The sequence below is a fragment of the Haliaeetus albicilla genome, chromosome 12 (assembly GCF_947461875.1).
Source record: "Haliaeetus albicilla chromosome 12, bHalAlb1.1, whole genome shotgun sequence".
In the NCBI taxonomy this organism is placed as follows: domain Eukaryota; kingdom Metazoa; phylum Chordata; class Aves; order Accipitriformes; family Accipitridae; genus Haliaeetus; species Haliaeetus albicilla.
Genome location: NC_091494.1, coordinates 34,397,044 through 34,422,106, shown reverse-complemented (window position 1 = coordinate 34,422,106; position 25,063 = coordinate 34,397,044). Strand labels below are relative to the sequence as shown.

The 25,063-nt window shown below is 38.9% G+C and overlaps 1 protein-coding gene across 1 annotated transcript in view; it reads left to right on the top strand.

Annotated features, from left to right (window-relative positions):
- The window catches only part of SEC14L1 (SEC14 like lipid binding 1), a 43,420-nt gene that overhangs the window by 9,925 nt on the left and 8,432 nt on the right, over positions 1 to 25,063 (top strand). Inside the window, exons 3-10 of the mRNA XM_069798967.1 lie at positions 14,988 to 15,137; positions 15,228 to 15,359; positions 17,485 to 17,613; positions 17,868 to 18,102; positions 18,834 to 18,943; positions 19,744 to 19,933; positions 22,916 to 23,004; positions 23,961 to 24,031. Coding sequence (XP_069655068.1) covers positions 14,988 to 15,137; positions 15,228 to 15,359; positions 17,485 to 17,613; positions 17,868 to 18,102; positions 18,834 to 18,943; positions 19,744 to 19,933; positions 22,916 to 23,004; positions 23,961 to 24,031 — 1,106 coding nt within the window. The remainder of the gene's footprint in view (positions 1 to 14,987; positions 15,138 to 15,227; positions 15,360 to 17,484; positions 17,614 to 17,867; positions 18,103 to 18,833; positions 18,944 to 19,743; positions 19,934 to 22,915; positions 23,005 to 23,960; positions 24,032 to 25,063) is intronic.

The following is a 25,063-nucleotide window of genomic DNA, read 5'->3' as shown; positions in this document are numbered from 1 at the left end:
TCTCAAAACTTGAGTATAGATGCTTTTTGGAATATATGCAGATCAATCTGTTGAAAACCACGTTGCAAACCTCTTATCAGTCACAGAAAGGCTGAAATGTTAACTTTCTGCCTTGCCTACTGCTGCTATAATATTATATCATATTGCTTTGGTAATAATAGATCTCATTTTGTGAAAATGAATATTTCTCTGGTAATGGTCAGGTTGGCAATGTGTCATTTATATTTGTTTATGCCACAACAGAAGGGGAACAGTTAGTTTCCTGATGAGAGCACTTCCTTTCTCAAGTGCATTGTGTCTCTTCATTTAGTGTAAAATGTGAATGCCATAGACATTAAGTCCAGTTCAGGAACATCAGTCAGCAGAATCCTTTCCAAAGGACATTTTTCTAGCTATTTCATTCAGTCTGTAAATTATACTACTTAATTTGCAAACCTCTCTCTTTGCTGTGCAATTCATTGACCTGTGGATAAATTCTTCATTACTGAATTCATGGCTCTATGAAATTACGTATTTCTATTGAAGTGTTTCATGGTCTGCATGGTGCAGCCACTGATGTTGTAATGAACAGAATTTAAAGCAATTTCTCTTTAACTTGTTTGTTCCGTGTTGACTAAACTGATTATTGCTTTTGTTTGTCTGGCTTTGCTGCAAAGGAGGGTAAAGAACACAGAACTGATTTGTCTATAGTCTGTGATTTTAATTGCTTTTTAGAAGAGAATCAAAGGAATCTTGACTGGGTTTTTTTATCTTTTGAAGCTAGGTGGTATCTTTCTGTATTTTATTGGGGAGCAGATTCAGGGGTGCAGAAGCTGTACCACCTTAACATGCCAATGACGCATCTAGCAGTGGTATTAATATATCATTGGTTATTGATATCTTAATGATGTATTTGGATATAGGGAAAAGGATTGTGTTCTATCTCTTAATGAGAACCATAGTACTGAATAGCATGATAAGGCCTATCTAGCTAGTGTGCTATGTACCTGGCAGTGGCCAAGGGCAGTATCTGCCTCTAGGGAAGAGAATAAGAATGAGATAAACATATGGTAACACACTCTCAGGATACTCTTTCATCCTACAGCAATGTGTCTTGACAGCCCTTCTGGTCCAGAATGTGCCCGTTGTCTGTAATAGCATTGCATGTGCTTTTTTCTTGTGCCTGCCCAGTTCCTTTCTGGAGCCAAGTAACTCGCTGTTGTGACACCCTCCAGCAGGAGTTTGTGCTTCATGACGCACTCTGTCAAGAGATATATCCTTTATCTAGAGCCTGACTCCTGCTTGCTCAGCTTCACACCACCTGCTCCTTGTGTTGGAAGAGGCAGTAAAACCCTACTCACTTTCTTTGTGCTGCTTGCCCTGTTAGATCTGTAAGATATCTCCCTCAGTTTTTAAATTATTCTTTTCCATGGTGATGAGTCTTAGTCTGTTTAATAGTTAATGATTCCATATGAGGAACCACTGTTGTTCTGTACTGTTGATCTTCCACCATGAATTTCTAACCTTTTTGAGGATCTCCTGATACATGAGACATGCATGTAAGGCTAAGACTTTTTTTCTTTATATCTTACATTTAACTTCCTAGCTTAAGAGGTAAATTGTCTGCAGGCCCCAGACCCTATCATGCCGCATTTTTATGACATTCCATTGACATTAGTGAATGGTCAAGATTTAATTGATGTACTTAAGTTTTAATTGGTTTGCTTAGTGAAGTACAGCTGCTTTCTACCTGGAAGCTGATATTTTGCTGGTCCAAAAGCCAAACTAAGACCTTTATGGTTGAGCCATGCTACTTATCTTGAATTATGTGCTTTTGGCAAAGCTTTCTTCACTGTACTGATTATACTCTTGGTAGAGTGAAATCACTCTTGGAGTGCTTAGAGGCCAGTTGCCTCTGGGCCAAATGAAAACCTGGTGGGTGCAGTCTGAGACAATGAAGTCAAACCTGTTTCACTGAACCTTCCTGGGGGGGTGGTTGATCTGGATGGAGATCAGGAGACTTTGTTCTTTGTGGTAGTACAAGTCTTTAACCTTTCAGATAATGGTTTAATGAGGAATTCTGAGCCTATGCTGTAGTCATGCTTTCCTCCCCCACTCATAAATTAGATTTTGTCTACACAGCAATAATTTTATTTAAAATACCCTAACATATTCCAGATGTTAAACATGTTTTAACAGACCTGCTTATTGAAAGTGTCTTGTGATTCTAAGACCAACAAAGTGACGAATACCAATTGTAGGACTCATGAAAGTGGGACTTGAACATGGAACAATAGAATAGTAAGGAATATTTGACTGTTCCAAAAATAGATCCTCAGTGGACACGGTAGGATTGCAGCTGAATTTTAAAGTAAAAACTGACTGCAGAGGAACCAGACACAATTTTGTTAACTGGAACAGAATGGGGAAGCTAAGTACCAAATTGCGCTTTCAGTGTGATAGTATCCTGTGCATTTTTGAGATGCCATTTAGCAATGCAGAACATAGTTGTCATTGTTCAGCTGCTCTAAGACAAGTAATGGTTATTTACAAGCAATGGTAAAACAAGCTTAATGGTTTACAGTAATTTTGATATGTGTATCTTAAAAATTTCAAAGAAAGATATGTTCCTGTGTTGTGTAAAGGTTTATGTATTGCCATTGTTGCAGAGAAATAGGAAGTGCTTGAGAATAGCTCGTATTCCCAGTGATCACATGTGGGTCTCCAAGCATTTAAGCTTTCACTGGCCTGTTGCCAGCCTTTACTGTGATGCCCTTTTGGAGGTCAACCTCTTCTCTGTACTACTTTAACCTTGAGGCAAAGCAGTCATGTCCTGTGCGATTGGGGTCAGCAGCCAAGTTTCCTATCCTAGAAACTACTGAAGTTGACTTTAATTGCAGGGCACATTCTGTCAAACAAAAGTGTTGTGCTCAGAGCTATGCGGCTTCTGGGCCGGAACTGTTTTCCATCTGTCTTGCTTGGAACGCAGGCAGAGCAAACACTTGTTTTCTTTGTAGAATAGTTTTGCACATGTGTTTAATATAAACAAGTTGAAGTAAAATTGCAAGTCAATTTGATATTGCTGCTGCCCCCACTAATTCAGCTAAGGTCTGTGTATACTGAAGAGCAACTTCCAGCAGGATGGCTATGAAGTTTGTCCTTGATGTTCCACCTTCAACCTAGACCAGAGCAATGTCAGTTGCTTTTTTTCTAACCAGCAATTTGATATTGGTCTCCCAGGCACAAGCCAGCCTAACCTGAGTGATCAGGCTTTCCCAGCTGACTCCAAAGGAAAGAAAGATTAAAATTATTTTATTTACATTCAGCATGGTTGGGTTTCCTGTCCTTAATCTTTTTTTTTCTGGAGGAAGGAGTGGTACTTGCCCAACTTCTCTAATCTAGCTTCTCATTTTAGAGATTCATGTCTCAAGATTGTGCAGAGACTGCAGTTGAAGTTAGTCTTGCTTACTCTTTAGTGGAGTGGCACTATGCCTTGGGCTCTTCCTGGCTCTCTGGACTTCTTAAACCATGACAAAGGGAGGAAGAAAATGATCCTCTTGTGAGTGTCTGGGAGGCAAGCAGGTCTTAAACTGGCTATCCACTTTTTCTTCAAATCCCAGCCTGGTCATTCAATTGTTCTCTGAAGATGGACAATTCACATGGATGATTCTTGTTCTTCCCGTACAAGAATCAAGTATTACACAGTTCCAGTTGTGCCAATTTATTTAAGCAAACCACAAATGACTTGTATCTGTTTTAAAGAAACCACTGTTCCAATTAAAGTACCATTGAGGCATGCCTGTGGTTATTAAAGATCATATTTTACAGATAAAAGAGGGAATGTTAGCCCTTGTCTTCAGGTCAGATTCTTTATCCCCAAACTGTTTTGCCTGCTGAATCAGTATACCTTTTACCACCAAAAGTTTGAATGAAGTTGCATTAAATCATTGGAGAGTTTACTTTTTATCTAGAAGAAGACTGTGTCTCTGCATGTAGTAAAATGGTTCTTAGGTGGTTAAGAGGCAGTCCCCTTCCAGTTTCATTACATGCAGCTGTATGCAGCAATCAGGCCACTACAATTTTGCTAGTAAAGCTTCTCTATGTGAGTACTTTTCTGAAAAGAAAATGCCCAGCTATTGAATAGTATCCATGCAGGAAGGGTACCCTGATGGGGATAAAGTAGTGATCTGTATAGAAAGACCCTATGTGGGTGGCTTGACTGGTCACATCCCTCATGAGAATAGACATTTCTGTTTCTAGCTGTTTATTGAGGTGCAGGAAAGCAGAGGCTCTTTGCTCGGTCTGGTAAGTTGGTTACCACAGTTGCATAACTCAACAGTGACTTACCAGTAAAATTCCACTTATTTGGAAGATTGCTTCATAGCCTGTTTTGAATCTCCTGCTTTATTTATAAGGTCTAAATTATTTTAATGACATTTTAAAATATTAAAGTTAGCTTTATTTATGCTTGAAAACACTGGATGCTGAAGCTGAGGTTCACTAGCTCTGTAGCCTACATGTTTATGTTCCAATACAGAGGAAATTTGCTTCAGACGTTCCTGTCCCCCAGTAACTCCTTGCTCCTGCTTTTTGCCTTTTCTTCTATCCCCTACCTTGCTTTTGGTTTTGGGCAGTCTTAAGCAAATATGCTATGCTTTTTTTAGTATAACTCAAATTTGTCAAGAATGCTTTATGAATGTATATTATCAAGTATTTCCTTGGATAAGCTTAGAGTTTTACTGATACTTAGTTGTAGGTGTGATCTGAATGGAGCATCCTTTCAATAAGCTGCCTTTGATTGAAATCCTTTTGATTTCTGATTTGTATGCTGGTAGAAAAATGAGCACTTCCTTGGTTCACATATACTTCACAGAGAATGTAAACTAAAACTCTGAAATGTGTGTAAACTTTTTAAATTACTACAAGGAAACGGGATTTTTTCTGAAATTGTTACTTTCATCTTGAGGTTGGGTTTGATGTCTTCTATAACTTTTCATAGCAGTAGAAGATAATTAGTTCTAAATCCTGTTCATGAAGGTGATATTAATATGCATAATCTTATCTAGTCAATGCATACTTAGCATGAATTTCTACAAAACATTCTCTGCAACAGCTACCTAGAGGCGTACTTGTTGTAAACAGTATCCTGTGATTGACAGCTAAGATAATATCTCAAAGTGCACATGCTTTGGGGTGATGTTTTGTGCAGTAAGGATATTTTGACTTCAGTAGGACTCTTGATACTATCCCCGCATGGTGGCCTCAAAGGAAAGAAGTTTAAGCACAAGCAATACAAACCTATTTCTAAGATGGGTGCTGAAGTTTTAGAATGTGGTGCAGATGCTGTGACAAGATTGCTTGAAGATCCAGTTTCAGGGACTGCTTTTACAAACGACCTGGATGGTATAATGAACAGTATGCTTGCTAAGTTTTCAGGTGGCACTATAGCATATTTGTGAGTCCATTACACCTCACAGGGGCTCAAAGCTAGTTTACAAAGAAGTAGCCTGCAGGGTAGCTATTAGGGCTGTTTAAAATGCTAAGCTATGCATTTGGTCTGTGTTTGGAATGTGCTTAAAGCCAATAGTGATCAACACTGTAACCATGGAAATGTTGCCTGAACTAGAGGGATGAACAGAAATGCCAGTATTTGTGTGTTAGTGCTATTACATTCACTTGAAAGTGCTTTGTAGCAATGTTAACACCTGTTGTCTGAAACCCTGGGTGGTGTGTGATGTGTTGTATAAGCAGTACTCTAACTGCAAGCTATTGAGAGTACAGTTTTATTTATAATACCATTTCAGTGGTATTTCATGATTTTTATGATTGGCGGTGTGTATAAACTATTGTTATGCCTGAAATTTAACATGAAGCTGTTCCTTTTACACTGCAGAAGACTTCAAAGAGATTAAATGGGTGTGAAGTAGCCTGGACTGTGTCTGTAGAGCTGTGTGGAGATAAGCGTTGATACTTCCTGTTATGCGTAATAGAGCTTTGTTGCATGTTAAAAGCCACAGAGTCTCTATTCTGAAAGGTTGTTTTGCTTCCCCTGTGTACATCCCTTATGTGTTTTGGGTGACTGGTGGTAAGTGCTGTTTGGAGTGATGGTGATCCAGAAGCAAACAAAAAATTGTCTCTAAATTTTTATGCTCTCAGCTGGAGTAATTTATTTGAGCTAAAGCACAAGAGCAGCTTCTGTGTTGTTCCCTGACTCCATAGAGATTTTTAATTTATTGAATCAAAGCTCTTCATACAACATTATGAAGTAGCTATTGAATTTGAGTTTAGTCTGTATACTGGGTTATTTTGTAATGGTTGTGGGCAATGGCCTCACTGCTTTTAGATGCTTTCTGTTTCAGGAATTTGCAGAATAGATGTGAAGGTCAGAAGCTTTCTTGCTGTGTTTCTGGGATTTGAGCAGCAAACTGCTGTGCCTGCTTTGCATGTGGCAGGCCTGTTAACCTATTTAGTAGAACAAATAGGTATTGTTTATTCTGTGGTGGCATCCACAAGATTACTTTAACAGGCTTTCATTAGCTCTGTTCATACCATCTAGGAGTAGGGTATATTTGAAATGTGCGAGATAACTGGATGCTTAACTTCAAAGTACTGTGGGCTTCTAATACAGCTAAATGTAAAAATGGACAGAACAGTCTTGCTCTCTTCTTCATACAAAGTACTGGAACCTAAGGCTTTATATAGTTAAGCTGAGGGATGAATTTAAATGTACTGGAATAAATCTCTCTTCTCATCCTCCCTCTTTCTCTGTGGACGTTTGCAAGGTATAAGTGGGTCATTCATAGCAGTGTAGGGTCTGAAATCCTTTTCAGTGAAACCCGATGAAATCAAAAGGACCCTTTTAAACAAGTATGAGCATCAAAAGAAGACAAGGAGGAGTAGGGATTATGCCCTTCTGTACGCCTAATAAAAACTTTTCTTTTCTGCAGAACTCCTCTGAGTGACAGAGGAGCTGTCAGTGGCAAGAATTTAATGACTTCGATCAATGCCAGGGAAATAAATGTTTTCTTGTCCACCTCTGCTCATAGTTGGTTTCATTTTCCTCAGCTCCTGGTTTCACAGAGAATTTCTGAGGAATTTCATTTCCATTCCACACATGGAGAGGTGAGCTGAGAAAGCTCAATTTACTGGCTTGACTGGCTTTCAAATGCTTTTTTAGAGACAAGGATACTGTAAACAGCAAGCCATCTTGGCACTTCATACTCCAACAAGATCAAGTGATGCCCTGGTGGTGATAATGAAACAGTTTCTGTAGTGACCTTCAGTGTTTGTAGGGTCCTCTGGGCTGCTTAGAGCATAGGTTGTTCAACACTTGTGGGTGTTTGAAGCACAGGGAATACTTGGAAACCTGTGCAGGATCCAATAATGTCTATATGGTCATGACTGATTCAGTGTGTTAGTCTCTCTTGAATCAGCTGGGTCCTTGATCTTCTGACTAGAAGATGTGTAGACCTGGGCTATAAATTTGAGCACCACTTCAGTGCTATATCATAAATACGGCATTATAAGAATCTGAATATCATGCTGCAATAAGGTCTTGAACCACTGACAATTTTTCTTCCCAGATACTCTACCTGAAAGCTCTGTTCACTGCATTGGAGAACACCCAAGATAATTTTTCAAGTTTGCTTCTCTCACTGTTGGAGAAATTAGCCTTCAATTAGAGTTCATGAACAGAATCTGTGCAGAGCAGATTCTTGTCAGTACTTGTCTTATAATTTGTATAATAATGTGTATTTGTGTGGTCTATATTTAAAAAACACAAAAAATAGAACTTCAAAAACTAAAAAGCCATTGTAGTCAAAGGATTTGATGCATAATTATATAAAACTTCAACAGCCCCCTTTATGGAAATTTTAGACTAACTTCATAATTTTGAAACTTTAAAGCTGGGATGTATTCTTGCAAAGTAGAAGCAGTTGGGCCGTTTGGGACAATTACTTCGGAACGCTTTGCTTTAGTACACTGTATGTGAACAGTGCAGGCCCTACTTGTTCCCAGTGCTGTATGCTTACACTCTTAATACACTAATATTCATTTAATCAAAGTCCTAGGTCAATGGCACTTTTTACACCTGTGTAGTAAACAAGAACTTTTTAGCCTCTAGAATGAAGCAGAATGCTTGTCTTACTGATATTGACTTGTCCTATTGATTTTTTTTTTCTGTGTAACTTATAGAAAGGTTATTTATTTTATCTTGGATATACTTAATAGTCATCATACTTAAGAGGCCAAATTTCATCTTGTATCAGGGAACAGAGGGTGAAGACAGTATATACTGTTCCTGAGTGACTTGTGCCACAACAGGGTAAAATGCTTTTGGACTGTAATGGAGGGAGGATAGAAGAGAGACAAAGTAAAATAAGATCAGGATGCAGTTGCCAGTGTAGTAAAGTGTGATGGGGAGAAAGGAGAGTTGTACATTTTTTTTGCCTGTAGTTTAGGGTAAGGGGCTACTCCTATTTGCCAGGTGAATGTCAGTCAGTTCTCATTTTAAGAGATTCACCGGAATACATCCTACCACATAATGCAGCTGTCCCCTCAGAGCCATCTGCATGGCTGTCAGATTGAATGTTCTGCCAGTTCTTCTCTGCTATTCACACCCTTCTCAAGTACAGCTTAGTTTGTAAAGGCTGGATTTTTCCTGTCTTCAGTGAAATTCTGCTCTTCATAGAGTGGAGCAGTGTTTCCTGTTCCAAAAATAATGTATATTCAAATGTGGGGCATTGGGATTTAGTTTCTTTTTTTAACAAAACAAGATGAACACGGGGCCTTCCTTTTTAATGGATGCTTGCTGTCTGCTTAATTTGTCTTGATTCTTAAAATCTTTGAAGCAGCTCTCATTCAGGTGAAGGATTATCATTTTTAATTCAGACAAAGGGCTTCCACACAAGGTATTTCGTGATGTACTTTCTCATTGCTTAAATCCAGTTCAGCAATAAGTTGTTATGCAAACATTTTGTTTATTGATCTTGCTGTGATAGCCAGCAGGTTAACCATTGGTGAATCTTGCTGGAAAAGCTTTGGAGGAGCGTATTGTGTTCTAGTTCTAATTTGAACCTTTTAAACACTTTTTTTTTTAAAGTAGAAATTGCAATGGAAGGCTTGAAGTCTCTTATTTTTTTCCCCCCTTTTAAAATAAGTCAGTGTTCTCTACAGTGTTAAGAAAAGTAGTAAGGAAGGTCTCTTGCATCTAATATCCACTTTTACAAATACCAGTTGTGCAGTGGGCCATCATCCCAGTACTTCGAAAATTTGACTAGTCATATCTTGATGGCATAGACTGGGCCAAGATTTACAGACAAGTCAAAAATAAGGCTGATTAAACTACCTCATATTTGTCAAGGACCAGAAATGTGTGTATAGAAGATTTTTGTGTTTCAGATGATATACAGCCATTCATTCATAGGTTTGAATCTGCCTCTCTCGTACTGGGTGGGTTGTCTGTAGTCCCCATAAGCCTCATTTGTAATCTTGTGTAACTAAAGCCTTCTTGGTCTTTTCCAGAGAGAGTGAGTTCTTAGTACTGAGTCACTGCCAAGCAGCCTTTGTTTCCCAGCAATAAGAAAATAACTTCTCTCTTTGTAAATGAGAACATTTAATGAAGTGAAAACACAGTGGAGAAAAAACCACTTAAGCCTACTTTGAACAAGGGCTGCTGTGGAGAGCCATACCGATGGGGGAAGTGAACTGCAAAATAGTAAAATTTAACTGTGCTGCTTGCGTGACAGCAGGGGTCTGGCTTGTAGCAGTGAAGGTCTCCTTTTAGAGGACTGTTCCTCCTTCCAGAACTGGCTTCACAGATGTTCCTTTCCAAATAGCTGACTACCTGTGTGTTAAAGATGTGTTTTCTTTCCCAAGCTGCAGTCCAGTTCATGTTCCTCCTTCCTGGTGCCTGGGAATGCTACCTTACCAAAAAACTACTTGTAGAGCTTTTTCAGGTATATCTGCTCTAATCATCTGCTTTCTTCCATACACATGCTCCCAAGCTGATTACTAACACATGAACTAACATCCATGAGATACACTGGCACTGAGGTACACACTTCTTCATAGAAGTATAATGATTTTTAAATGTATGTATGTATTGTAAAGGGAATGGTAGAGAGCTATGTACAGCAGTATATGGGGGATGAGAAAGTATTTGCTGATTTATGAGAGTTAATCCAGAATTGTTTCTTTCCACATGCAATTGCCAAGAATTTGAAACCTCTTGGTTGGCCTCCCACGAGTCAATGTTTTTCCTATTGATCTACAGTGCTCTAATGCAGGGGGAGGAAGAAGGTGTAGTGATACGCAGGGATGATGAAGCTGCTGGAATGCAGCCTGTCAAGCTAGGGCAGCATCCTGCTTGAGTGACCCCTCTTGTTTCCTGTGTGTTTATGAATAATTCAGAAATCCCACATACTCGAAGTGGATAGGAAAGCATGGTGAATGTTGGTATGCACTTGCAGATTAGTACTCGAATGTGGTCAGGTATTGCAGGCAGAAATTAAAGTTTGTGTGTGGCACACATAAAGCGCAGCGGACTAGATTTGATTGCCAGGATGAATGTCTTCATGTGTTCTTTTGAGGTAGCCTTGCAGAATGTTGTGCTACTCTTAGAAGGTTACCGTTCTAGCAATTTTGAACAGAAAACATCAAAAAGAAATAAAACATCTTAACAGCTTGTTTCATGGTATTAAGAAAGCACTCAATATGCTTCATTTTCTGAATGGTGATTAAAATTCCTACTTACTTCACCATGTTAGAAGTTCTGTTTGGAGGATTCAGCTACTATAAGAATAACAGCATAGTGTAAGATTGCTTGCCAGTTTTGTCAGATCTTTTTTTCTTCTTTTAAGTAGAGAAGTTAGTTTTGAGTCATCTAATGGAAATACCAAACAATCCCTATCCTTTAAGGCAGGGAACTGGGAGTATATTAATCTGAGCAGAGAAGCTGACTAACTTATTTGCATAAATGACTGACTTTCCCCACTGAGGACTGAGCACATGCCTATTAGCAAGGTACTTTATTAGCCCTAGGCACGGTTTGAGAAGCAAAAAGCCAGAACAGTCTTTGGTCCTCGTGAAAATTAGGTTGGGGTCATACCTAAATGCTGTTCTAAAGGTGGTATTTTGAAAGGATCCCATTATTGCTGATATTTGAATCCCAAAATCTAAGTGCAGTGGCAGCAAATATAATTCCCTTGGGTATGAAAAATTACTGCAGTGGGTTTAAAATAGTCTCACTTTTGAATTGCTTTCATGTCTTTAAACAGAGCTGAAATACTAGCAAAGATAAAAGTAAAATAAATCCCGTTATTTTGACTCTACTCTGAACATGAGTTGCTAAGGGAAGCAGCTGGAAAAGAAGCTTTAGTACAGTGCTATTTTGGTTGAAATTATGCTTGTCAGTGTTCTTACTGTTAACATGCATTAAGAAAGTTAAGGGTTTATATAATGAGCCCATTAAATTTGAAGTTCAAGCTGCTTCACCATACTGTGTTTTTCTTGATGCACAATGCCAGCTTCTAATGTATTGCAGTAGACAAATGTTCCAGAGGCTGGTGGGAAATTGTAAAAGTACATTATTAGGGAACAACAGAATTGCAGGCTTAAAATAATTTTTTTGAAAGCTCTGTACATAGATGTCTCTCTTAGCCAAAGAGGTGTTGCGACTTTTCATGTTGAGCCCAGCACCAATTGTAGAGGCTCTGAGGATGAGCACGTCTGCGCTTTTTACTTGTGTTACATTCAGAATCTCCACACACTGTATTTTTTAAATGTGACAGAAGGGTAAAATTAAGTAACATCATTGCAACATCCTTCTTAGATGCATTTAGTCCTACAGCAACAGCATTTCATTCTTGCATTGAGTCAATTAGGATTATTGCAGCTGCTTTGCTTTTGAGGAACTAATTGTCTTTTGTGATTGTATCAGTATAGTACAATTGAAATCATGAGAGAAAGGTGTGTAATATCTAACCATTTTATTTGTAAAGAGAGACCTATCATACAGGACAAACGTGTGGCATCTTACAATACACTCCGCTCTATCAGGCTATTAAAGGAATGTTGGATAATGCAGTTCAGTTATTTCCTGTCTGCAAAGCTGGACTTGAGACAAAATTTCTGGTTCAAAACACCTCAATAATGCAGAAAAATCCATTCAATTCTATTATTAGAAAAGAAGCAGCAACGTTTGATCTTTCTTTAATCTTCTCATGCTCTTTTAATAGCTCCAGTCTTGGTGATGCATGTGTTCCTTTGACTCATGTCTCTTATTGTGTTGTACTACAAATTACAGGTTTTCTTCCTGTGCTGTTGGTCCATGGTGAAGTGAGATCTTTGTGTCCTATAGTCTTTAGCAGCTTTTTCCTGCCTACTCTGCAGTGTCAAAGAGAACTGTTTGCCACATGTGGAAGAGACAGCTATGCTTAAATCAGATTGAATATTTTGATGTGGCTATGGTTTAGTATAATCACTTTTTCTTCGAACAAGGCTGTGCTGAGAAACGGTGCATTACAAGAACATATTGGCAATGGTACATAAAGAAATAAAACCAGACTAATTTAAGAGCCCAATAAAATTGACTGTGAACAGTTTTCCATACTCTGTGTGCATGTTCTTTAGGGAGAAAGACTCCTGTGTCGCTGTTAATCTCTTTGAAACCTTCAAGTACTGTGTTGTCGTAAGCATTGAGCTTGCCAGCTTTTGGCAGATAATTATTTTGTTCTCTTCCAGATTGAACGCATTCAATTCAGTCTTCCCATTCAGAACAAGGAATTTGTCTTGGGTGGTGTGGTTGGTTTTTTTTTTTGCTCACAGTTCAGTAAACACTTAGGAGCAGGTAATGTTGTAATTTGCAAGTGTTCACAGAGCAAATGGGAAGCATTTTGAGGACTAAGATGAGAAATGCATCAGTATGTGCAATGAAGGATACTTGCAAAGGCTTGGCATAGAGGAGGCTACTCAGATGGGGAAAATTCATTGTGATCCAAAAGTAAAAATACTTGGAAAATAGTGAGAAAAATGTTCCCCTTCTCTCCTGTCTATAAAATAATTGTTGTAACATATGGTCCTCAAAATAGAAGTATTAAATTAAGCAATCTGAAAACCAGGAGTACTTTACAATTCTTCCTCTGACTTAGGACATTTAACTACAGACAACATAATTAAAACGGGGATTAATTTAGAAAGAATGCTGAGACTTATTCAGGGAGAGGGCTGAGATATTCTTGAATGACTGTAAAATGTATGGCCTTCTGTCCAGAACAACAAGAACCTCATAAAAGAAATAAGAAACTTTGTGTACCATATTAATAGGACCCATCCTCTCTTTCGCTTGGGGCTGTGAAAGGCTTTTTCCCACTGCTTGCTGTTGTGTTACAACACTAATACTCTGTCACTTCTATTGTGCACACATCTCTGAACCCAGCAATTTCTATTCTTAATTTAAACAAAACCAGCTGTGCCAGATGAAAAGTCCGAAAAAAGGACCATATGCACTCACTCACTGGTTGTACTTCTAGTATGTTACAGAGGGGCTTTATGAACTCAGGACAATCATGCTGCAAAAATGGTTGAAAAATATGCATGATGGAAAAAAGCTGACACTGTTTTAATGCATTGCACCACTGTCACCACAGTAACACTGCGTTCAGCTATGTTTGAACACTGGTAACAAACTAAGTATTTTAATTCTTAAAAAGGGAGAATTAAGAGACTTTTTCTCTTACAGTGCCACCATTGCATACTTTCTGCAGCTGCTGCTTATTTTCTTCCACACCCTCTCACTGTTGGTGCTGTTTCTGTGCTGCAACCCAGCTATATTCAGAGCAGTTAAAATCATCTAAAAGGACAGAGTGAATATTTTAGCTCTTTTAAAGAATTGTTTCATGTTCTAATCTCAGATTTACTTATGTTACTGAAGTTTTCTTCTGCACTGGGACACCTTGCAAATCTTACCTTTTCACCAAAGCCAACTAGGTTCTGATAATAGCAAAATGAAAGAATTCAGAATGTGGAAAGAAGGCTAAAGAATTAGTTACTTTAGTGCTACCCCATGAGTTAAAGATAAGTGGAGGTACACTGGTGACTACGAAAGAAAGGGGAAAAAAAGCCCCCACAGTTGTGTTGTATTCTCCAGCCACAGTGGTTCTAAAACCAAAATTGAACAAGTTTACTAATGGGGATGACTCCCATTTTCCTCTTACCTGTTTTACTGATCCCAGATTCCTACCTATCCTTTCCGAGTGCGTCTGATTTAATACCATCTTCTCTGAGTGTGTCAACTATTGAAGAGATGAACTTACTTCCATGACTGTATTCTTTAACAAGAATCAAAGCTATTGCTAGCTCTGCATTATTGCAAAAAGTTTAAATTTTCAGAAGTATGAAGTGGCCTTATTGTATTTGAAAGATTTTATGTTGTTGGACAAAACTGTAGGCTGATAAACTGTGCGGTGAAATCATTATGAATACTCTGTGCACAGGGAGCTTGAGAGCTCTATTAGCTTAAGAAATAGGTTTTGGAATGTTTTTATTAGACCTTTGGGAGCTGTATGGAAAACCTTCTAGACAGCTTGGTGAAACACTGATAATTAGCATGTGGGGTTTTTTAGTCCAACACATAATTGTTTTGTCTTGTGGTATTTTAGAACTAGAGGGTCTTATTTTCCTGTTATTGCTGACAAGAGGATTGTCATTGTACATAATGAACAATTTCCTTTGTGGAGGGAGGGGAGAAATGGGGTATTTCATGTGTTTTAAAAATTGTTTTACCTGGAAAGGGCTATATTAGGAACATATTAATAAATGGATTGTTTGGAATGCACTGTGACTTTTTCAGCTATAATGTGGACTCCAGGAAGGCTCAATCCTTTATACAAAAGCTATGAAGGGTGTTAAGCCTTGAAATGCTGGTGATGTCAATGAAGGAACCCTACGCATGCCCACAGGAATTAATTGTGATGATAGTTTGTTTTCTTTTCTTTCCATCTTTATAGGCATATGAGAGGAGGTTTCCTACATGTCCTCTGATCCCTATGTTTGTAGCCAGTGACACTGTAAATGAATACAAGAGTGAGGATGAAGCTATCCACGTGATTGAACGGCGCTGTAAGCTGGATATAGATGCACCACGGCTATTGAAAAAGGTGATTAGGTTTGAAGTGCCTGTTTTATGCTTTTATGTATCCTTTCACATGAATATCATATCTTAACAGAATCTATGTCATCTTCCTCAGATTGCAGGAGTGGATTATGTCTACTTTGTCCAGAAGAATTCTTTGAACAGACGAGAAAGGACTTTGCATATAGAAGCCTACAATGAAACCTTCTCTAATAGAGTCATTATTAATGAACACTGCTGTTACACAGTGAGTAACAGGCTCTTGGTGGTGCTACAGATGGAGTGAGACAGTGTTTAGATTTCAGGACTCATAAACAGAAGTTGGGTTGTTCTTGGCTTTTGCCTTGCAAGAAAAAATAACCAACACATTGCCATGAGTGATAATTGTTGTTAGTGTTAAATGTAACACACTTGCTTGAAGAACTGAAACAAGTTTGGCACCCTCTTGCTTGAGCATCTTCTCAGAGAGCAGAACACAACATAATTTGCTGTGTTTGACAGCTCTGTTTAGGCAAATCTGTGGTCTGTAATAGCAGTGTGGGACTTGGTGAGGTTGATGATACCCTGACAGAACTGTTAAAGGAAAGTTCAACGTAGCTTATTTGCCTTCTGCTCAGCTCAGACAAATGTTCATTGAGTCAGCTATGTTTTAACCTAATTCTTTCCATTGTTCTTGGTCTTCAGTGCAGATGTTTTCTGATACAAAGGATTCCGGTGGCATGCTTACTGCTATGCTCTGGTCATTTTTTTTTTTCTGAATAGCTTAGCTAATGCTCACATGCTCATACAGCACATGCATATAGCAGTAAAACTTCAAATGGATGTTAAAGGTCAAACCAAAGCTAGTAAATGAAACCGATTTATTTGTATTGTAGCATTCTTTTTATGTGCAGGTGATAACATTTTCTGTTGTGTACAGAACCATGGTTAAAAGGTCACTGGATGTCAAACCTACTTAGCATTATTATCTGATTTTTGTATTATTATTATTTCTGCAATTATTTCCAGTGCACATTTAAAAATACTTTTCCACCTGCAACTTTTCTGTGAAAGCTCTGTATAGACAGGGGAAACACTATTCAGGAAAATGCATGTGGTAAATACGTACAAAACAGAACACTTCTCCTTGCCCTTGCTCTACTCAATCAAGAAATTAATAGGTAAATACAAAACCAGAATTCTAATTCAAGAATAAACTGTTTTTAAAAGTTCATTCTTATTAAAGTTATTTTATAATTGAATTTATGGAAGGACAGGAAGATTCTTAAATGTTATGATGATTTGTACTTATTTAAGCTGTACAAGCTATTCTTCTAACCTCCATTCCCTAATGCAGAAGAAGCAAATGAAGGGAAATGTGGGTTTTTTTCCTGTTTGTTGTCTTGTTGTAAAGTGTTGATACTGTTCCCAGTCAATTTTAGCATGTTTTGAGGGGGAGGGGAACCTTAAGGCATCAGGACAGTTGCATGCCCAGAAATCCAGCCTCCTGTGATGTTTGTATAGCTAGAAATTCAGAGCCCAGCCTGGAAATTTCTTAGACAAGTCTTTTTTTAGCTGAAGAGAGTTTAGAAAGTGGCTTTCCTTCAGAGGATCATCATCAATCATAGAATCATTTAGGTTGGAAAAGACCTTTGAGACCGAGTCCAACCGTAAGCAGTAACATCTCTGTTTCAGGATCATCTCTCAGCAAACTAAGATGAAAGCTAAGAAGAAAGTTGGGAGTGCTTTAAGATAGCTTATTCAGCTGTCAACCAAATGAGTTGTTTACACTTCTTTCTGTAGCATTATCATAGGAGAACAAAGTAAAATAGTTTTCAATCTACAAAATACTAAGATACTTCATAGGTCAATGAGGGAATGTTTTATTGCAGTATGTCTGTTGCAAACAAGTCTAGACTACAGTGCTTGGAAATGCTTACGCTGTACCTGCTGCAATCCTCAAGCTAGCTGGCCTTGGTCTATCAGCCTAACCTGCAGCAGCAGCAAGTTTGCTGTGGAGTATTTTACCCTGTTCCACAGATACACTACAGTCACAGCCCATATCTAGAATGAGATAGTGTTAATTGTATAAATGTGCTAGTCCTTTGGCTCTTGGCTGGTGCACTAGTATTTCTCCACCCTCTCCTTTTTTTTTTTCTTAACAAGAAAGTGCTGTGCTAGCCATGGGACTATAGGAGGGCTTCTCAGCTTTTTGTTCTTTAGTGTTACCTTTTTCAAACTGTGTTTTGCAAATGAAGCAAAAGACTGCAGATTCCACTTGAATGTTTTTGACTATGTAAACCTGTAAAACAAGAAACAGTCATTTCAAATATTGTGAGGAAAAAAAATACTAAATGGGTAACTAAGCTGCATGACCTCCTTTTAACTAATAGGTTCATCCTGACAATGAAGACTGGACCTGTTTTGAACAGTCAGCAAGTCTGGATATAAAATCTTTTTTTGGTTTTGAAAGCACAGTGGAAAAGATTGCCATGAAGCAGTACACCAGCAATATTAAAAAGGTGAGCTTGCAGTCATGAAGGAGGTGCCTGGATCCAAGTTACCAAAAGACAATGTAGCTGCTGCTAAGTAACACGCTGCTCTGCTCAAAAAGCTGGGCTGTTTACGCTTTAGCCTGGGGCAGCATGTGTGTGTAGGTCTGTATTTTCAAGTGGAATCTTTAGAGAGGTCTGGCCACTTACTGGGTTTTCAGCCCAACCCTTTCTGTATCTCAATGAGTGGTTTTAGTAGCCGAAATAAATTTTCCTTTTTGAAGGGGAAAGAGATAATAGAATACTACCTGAAGCAGCTGGAGGAAGAAGGAATAACTTTTGTTCCTCGTTGGACTCCTCCTGTTGCATGTAAATTGGAGAGCAGTACATCCCATGCAAGACGACCTGTTTCACCTGCTATTAATATACCAGACTCTGCCACAAAGGAGGGCTTGAACAATAAGGAGATTCTCAACACTTCAAGCAGCCCCTCAGAGCCCACAGCAGGAACGCCTGATGGTATGGTGGTCTGACTTGTTTTAGTGGGGTTCTTTGTGCTGGAGAGGCTCTCAGCACTGTGCTGCTCATGGGCAGCCAAAAATCTTCACATTGGCTCTTTGTTTGGTAACATACAATGTTAAATTACAGGCTTGTAAAGCAGTAACATGTGGGATAGCTTGGATAGCTGTTATGGGATGATCTTTTTAGTAAATGAAGATCAGATATGAGTGGAAAAATTCTTTACTGTTCATTACGTTGCAAATGAATGGCATACTTCTTGCCCTGAAATTCAGTGGTGGGTATAACTGTAGGAATAACAGGGAGGAAAGGGCTGAAGCTTCCCTGGACACAGTCTTCTGTAGTATCTTCCTTCCCCTGTTAATAAAGGAATTGGGGAGAATTCTTGCACTGGGAGATTTAGATCAAAGCTTCTCTAAGTACTTCCAGAAGCAGCAAGCCCTATGATGCTATGAGTTGACAAATCTGAATATACTGGCAAAATGCTTTTATAAACGTCTGGGTTTACTCCTTAGTTGCAGAAGGAGAATTAATCTTCTTGGTTTACCATTAAGATGACTGTGTATATTGCCTTGCTCATCTTTTCATTGATTTAAAGAAACTCTATTCAATTCTGACTGCACAGAACAGAGCAGCTGTTTCCAAGCTTGAGATATCAGCATTTAAGATCCCGTGCTACTTTGACTAGGTCAGTTCAGGACCACTCTAATCACATGTACATCTCCTTTTAGACAAGCTAGATGCGGACTACATCAAGCGGTATCTGGGTGACTTGACACCAATGCAGGAAAGCTGCCTCATTCGACTGAGACAGTGGCTCCAGGAGACGCACAAAGGCAAAGTAAGTTACTGTTGGTCTCTTGTGGCTCTGTCTCCAAATGTGTGATATACAAGGTGAACCTGATGAAACATCATGCCACATCTCCTGTGGCTAATTGTTCCTGTTAAATGGCCCTCCATGATCAAAACCTAAATTAAGTCTAGACAGTGGCAATAGAAGTAGTTCATTGTGACTGTCCCTCTGACTTTGCCAGCTGAGGTGCTGAAATGATTAGCGTGACTGCCTCTCAATGTCAGTAAAACCAGCACAGGGGAATAACATCGGTTTTGTAAGTCTGCCTGGTTCTACAATACCTTATTTTCACATTTGTTTGTTTTGGCCAAACATCATATTCTCAAATCTATGTCCCTAAGTGCAGTACTGAAAGGGAAGCAATGTGGCCAGTTAAATCACTGATAGCAAGGCTGGGGGTTTTCCAGTGGCTTGCGATTTGCATGTGTCTCAGCTTCCTTTTACTTAGCAGTGAAATACAGTCTGTGTTTTGTCCCTAGATTAATTTAAATTGGACTGACTTAGTATGGCATACAAGTGTAAATAATTACATTAGAGTTCATGAAATTTTTATATCCTTTATGCGAAGGTAGCTGCAGTACCTGACAGGGCTCATGTTTTTGTTGCAAACAAAGACTGATTTGCTTGAGTAACTTCCAGCGTTACATACCATCCTCTTGGATTGGTGCAGGGCTGCACGTTTTTCAGCTTCTGTTGGTTTTTTTTTTTTGTTCTTGTTTCAAACCTTGGATACAAAATTGGGTTTGTGGGGTTTTTTTTAGTTTGTTTGTTTGGTTTTTTTTTAATAGATCCCAAAGGACGAGCACATTTTAAGATTCCTGCGTGCTCGGGACTTCAACATTGATAAAGCAAGAGAGATCCTTTGCCAGTCGCTGACATGGCGTAAGCAGCACCAGGTAGACTATATTCTAGACACCTGGAACCCTCCTCAAGTACTCCAAGATTACTATGCAGGAGGCTGGCATCACCATGACAAAGGTATGCTCTATAGGGTGGATACTGAATAGCCTTTTTATGTTCTGAATTAAAGGTGATAGTAGTCCCTCTAAACTAGAGGTGGCTGGAAAGATTGTTAGAACTTCTCAGTTGTTATGTACTAAATGCATTTAAATTGATGTTGCCAGCTTCTTAGTCGGTGGAGGCAGACTCCCAGGTCCTAATCTTTCTGACTAATACTGACATATTTAATGCTCTAAAGAGCTCTGTTTTGCCAGTAGTTTAAAAAACTTACTAATTGCATTTCTGTAGTGCTCTGAGATGCTTAGAAGGGTGTTATGCAAATGCTGAGTATTCTCTTTCAGTGATTAAAAGGTGTTTGTAAATAAGTACGTCTTTCTAATCAACTTATTTCTGATGTTGTATAAGTCTGCTGATGGCATAAATGAATACGTATTTGGCATTACAATCAGCTTAATGATAAATGGGATGTTGCAAAACATCAAATAGAGCAGGTTTATTTAAGGAGGGAAGAAGATTTGGCTGAATTCCCTTTGTGTGGTGAGACATGGCCAGATCTTTAAAACACTGCCTGTGTTTAAAACTATGCCTGACACTCCCCTATCCCTCCGCTTGCTTTATCGTGCACTGATCTTGTTGCTAATACATACATAGAAATGAAACGTTTTGGGATTTGTTGCTTGAGGCAAGCTGGGCTCTTTAGATAAGGAAATGATCTCTTACTGTGAGCTATCTGTGTTCTGATTTAGTCTTTTCCCTACTAGGCACCGTTGTTTCTGCTAGCTCTTCCTGTTACAAGAAGCATATGAAACAGGACAGGATGCTGTCAGCAGTAGTGGCCAGGAGACAGGGAGGACACAGCAGAAGTTTAATCACTGTAAAGCTGAAGAGCTTGAGTGGCTCTCCCCTGCTGCTTTGGGCTTGACAAGCCTCAAACTGAGAAAATGGAAAATGAGAATATGCTTGTAAAGATTGTAGGGAAAAAGACCTGCAAATAAGTTCTCCCTTTCTGTCAGTTCCTTGTCTTTACTTTGCAAAGACTTCCTCTGTCAATAGCACATAACTGGGTCCTGCCAATGAGTAGAAGGGTGCAGAATGCATCAAAGGATTATTTAATGTTTTTCTGAGAAGTTCTTCAGTCTTGTGGTGAACTTCATGCCCCACTATCTTCCCCTCCAGTTCCTTTGATCTCTTTTGCAGCATGCCCACAAATAAAGCATGGGTTTGTCAATAATGGAAACGGAATTTCAAAGCTGAGCAATTCTCTATAATTTAAAATTTTAGTGGTAGGTTCTTTTTTTAAACTCTCTTTTCTACTATTGCTCCTTTCCTCCTACACATGCTAAATGTGCCAAACTTAAGCTAGCTGAGTTCTGTATAGCTTTTAGTGCTAAAGCAAAGGCAGCAGTGATTATGAAATGTGTTGTCTAGAATGAGCTATTAGTGCAAAAGAATAAAAGTTATTATTTTGGCTTGCAGTTAGCACAGTTTTCTATACATCTGAGTGGCTTTTATTTTGACAGGAATTCTTCGATCAAATGGGCTTTTAAATCACAAAGCTCTAATGGAATATAAAATACACAGTGATAATACAGCACTGTCAGCTGAGAGTTTCCTTCATGTGTCTCATTTGGGTGGACCAGGGTTAGTAAGCTATTAGTTTGGTTTTGGATACATGTGTATCTGTGAGGGAGATAGACCTGCTATGAAGCTTAATAGCACTTTTTGTTTAGTGTTTCAAAAGCTAAACAGTACATTCCAAGATAAGTGTGTGCTGATGTTAAAATAAGATTTTCTTTTAGACCACCTGATAAAATACAACATACTGTGAACTTTCATGGGGGTAGTGTCTGCCAAATAAATAACTTGCCTTGACTCTGCAGTTTTGGTTGTTTGGTGGTTTTTAATAGCATATCTTGACAGTTTCTTTCCTTGTGTCCCAAAGGACTTAATGATAATTTGATACCTCTGTGCAGTTGTTGTAGGGAAGTAAAGCTAAACAGACAACAAGACTTCACAGAGATTTTTATGTAGAAAGCTATTTTTTTTTGTGTCCCAGCATATTCAATTTTACAAGTCAGTGGTTATTTAGTTTGTGTACTAGAATAAATGGAGCAAAGCTTAAAAAAATGCATCACAGCTTCATCACATCCTCACAGGAGGATGGAAGCTGTTTTGGACAACTAGCTCCTATTGTGAAGAGCCAGAAATGCAAGCTTTGATTCTCAAATTCAGCCAACACAGTTGTTAAGCTTAATGCCTTTGTATCCTGGATAGTATCAGGATGCCCCAGTATGCAACAAGATGACCGTGAAAAGGCAGCGCTTTGAATCCAGAGGGTCCGTATGAAGCTGATCTCTGGAACAGAGTCAGTTCTCACCAGGCTTAACCTGCATAAGTGAGGCTGTGTGCCAGTTCTGCATAGTATGTAATGACATAGCTGAAAGGTGTGACTTCAGCAAATACTGCAGAAAGCAAGTCTCTGGGTTAACACTTTGTTTCGTCCAGAACTCAAGGTAGCTACTTTCCAAAAATGTTGCTGTAAGCTATCCAGAGCAGTATTGTCATGTGTGATAGAAGGCTTACAGCCTTCATTGCAACTCCTTAGTTATGCTAATGGACTAAAGTTTTTCCTGTATCTTAACTGTCCTGGAAGCTAATTACAGTCCTGTGTCTTTAACTGTGTATACCAGTATCTTCTGCGTACTAGTGTACATGTTAAATTCTTTAGACCTTTCCTTGCAAATAGGGGAGCTATTTTTGCATCACGATGTCTCCATTAAACTTTTGCAGTTCATTTACAGGCAATCTTTTGGTGTAGCTGGACAGGGTAAAGTTTATATTGCCATCTGCTCCAGGTTTTCCCTTTTCCAGCTGTACAACAAAGTTTGAACTGATATGGCTTGTTTCCATTTGGATTTTTAGCACAAAACTAGCTTGCTCAAATTTTCTGTTGTTGTAAAAATAAAAGGTTATGCTGATCTATTTGTTGTCATTATTCAGATGGTCGCCCGCTGTATGTGCTGAGGCTGGGACAGATGGATACCAAAGGCTTAGTGCGAGCTCTTGGGGAAGAGGCCTTGCTTCGATACGTAAGTATTTTTGGAGCCAGCAAGTTGCTAACAATGTGATATTTTCATTTAGAAATTTCCTTCTCTGCCAGAACATTCATCACTCTGGGTATTTTGATGTACTCTTTGGCCGTCTGTTTTTGGTTTGAATACATTTGAAAGCTCCTGGTAGCTGATCTTCTGCATTCTTTCCAACTGCAAACTGATGGCGGAAAGGCGTAGTTCTTGGCAGCTCCTGTAGTTATGGGTTAGCATTTTCACAGATTCTTCTGCAGTTTGTGCAGTGCTTCAAGTCTCTGCATTTGTACAGAAGAGAAAATGCCATGTTCATATTTTGTCAAGCCTGTATTCAAGGATAAGAATAATTTATTTTTAAAGAAAAAGTACTTGCCTGTAATTTTGCCTTCTCTAAAGGCATCATTCAGACTGTGTTATTGTGGATCTGCTCAGTTTCCAGGCAGAAAGGTGGCAGAATTCCAGGTTTGCAGTAATTTTTTTTGACTCCTACTAATGACAGTCATGGCCATAGTAACCACTAGAAGAAGGGGCTGGATTTTACTTTTTCTCTTCCAGTGGCATTTCCAGCCACATACTAAATTTTGTTTCTTTGCCCTAGTTGTGTTTCAAGGTTACGTTCTTTGACTTAAAAAGGGGCTTTAATTCCTGAGTGAAGAGGAAAAGAGTGCTTAAAGGAGCAGAAGTGTCAGGAGTCTTCTTGTCTGTATCACTCCTGGGACTCAGTTTTTAGGAGGATCTTGTTTACATTTTACTGCTTTTATGGAAAGGCATGTTTATTTTTCAACAAGATCAACCAATGGGGTAAATGCAGTGATCTCTAGTTCATTCTTTGGAAAAAAAAGTTTATGCTGGTTTGAGCTTGTAGTTTTAATTAGTCTTTGGATATAAACATCTTTTTTCTTTATCCAATCTACTGAGTTTAAGACTGTCTTCTCTAAACAACATGTTTTCTTCTACAGGTTCTTTCAATAAATGAAGAAGGATTGAGGCGGTGTGAGGAGAATACCAAAGTATTTGGCAGGCCAATAAGGTAAAATACAAGTGGGTCTGCTCTTTGGGAATTACCTGGTTTCATGATGTGCGTGGGGGAACATCAGGCAATGTGATGCTGCTGAGCAAAGCTTATTAAATGGAACAAGCAGAGGGTAGGCTGTGTGTCTCGTGTACAGATAGAAGCACAGTTACAGTTCACTGAGAGCCTCCACAATTACTCCTAGAGTGAATCTGCATGGTCAAGCCTAAGGAAACACAGCACCTGCTCTAGCAGTCTCTGTGTCATGCCATAACGGTTCTACATGGTGGGTGTTATGCTTCTACTCTCTTCTATTGTTGGATGTCTGCAAAACGATGCAGCCTAACTCCCATTTCTGTTTCTGGGGGATTTTATAGACGGACATTGATACAGGCTGCCAAAAAAATCAAGCCATGATAATATCATGGATAACCTTTCCAGTAGTTTCAGGTATTATTTTCATGTTCTTTGTTCATCCATAGTCCATACCAAGGCTCATTACATTCAGTTCTTGTTTGCGTTCTCCATTTGTTATACGCAGTTACTCAGCTCTTGATCCAAGGCAAGGTCATGAGGCTCCTGTGAAACCTGAAGTCTAGTTTTCCAAGTACTGGCATGACTTCATATGAAGTTCAGTCAGAAATACTTGTTATCCCATCTTTAAGTCACTGTAGGGGTCACTTAGGAAAGTGTTAACTGCAAAATGGGTTTCAGGGAGTGGAATGAATGCAGGACTGGCCCTGAAAAGAAACCAATGTTTCTTGGACTCTTTTCAATTTCTGACTCCTTCCTTTAATCTGTAAAGGTTCAGGGATGGGTGGTATGTCTGCTTATCTTTGCCCTGTAAAAGAACTAGCTGTCCTAGCTCTCAGTGGGAGGTCAAATCCAAGAGATGGGTTTCATGTATGTAACTCTGAAATTGTGTTGCCCTACTGGATCTTCATTTGTAGAAGTAATCCTAAAGGACTAGGTATTAAACATTTAAAGTGAAACAAAGAAGTGTTTGCTGTTTCATAGAAGCCTTATGCATAATTTAATGGATGCTAGCTG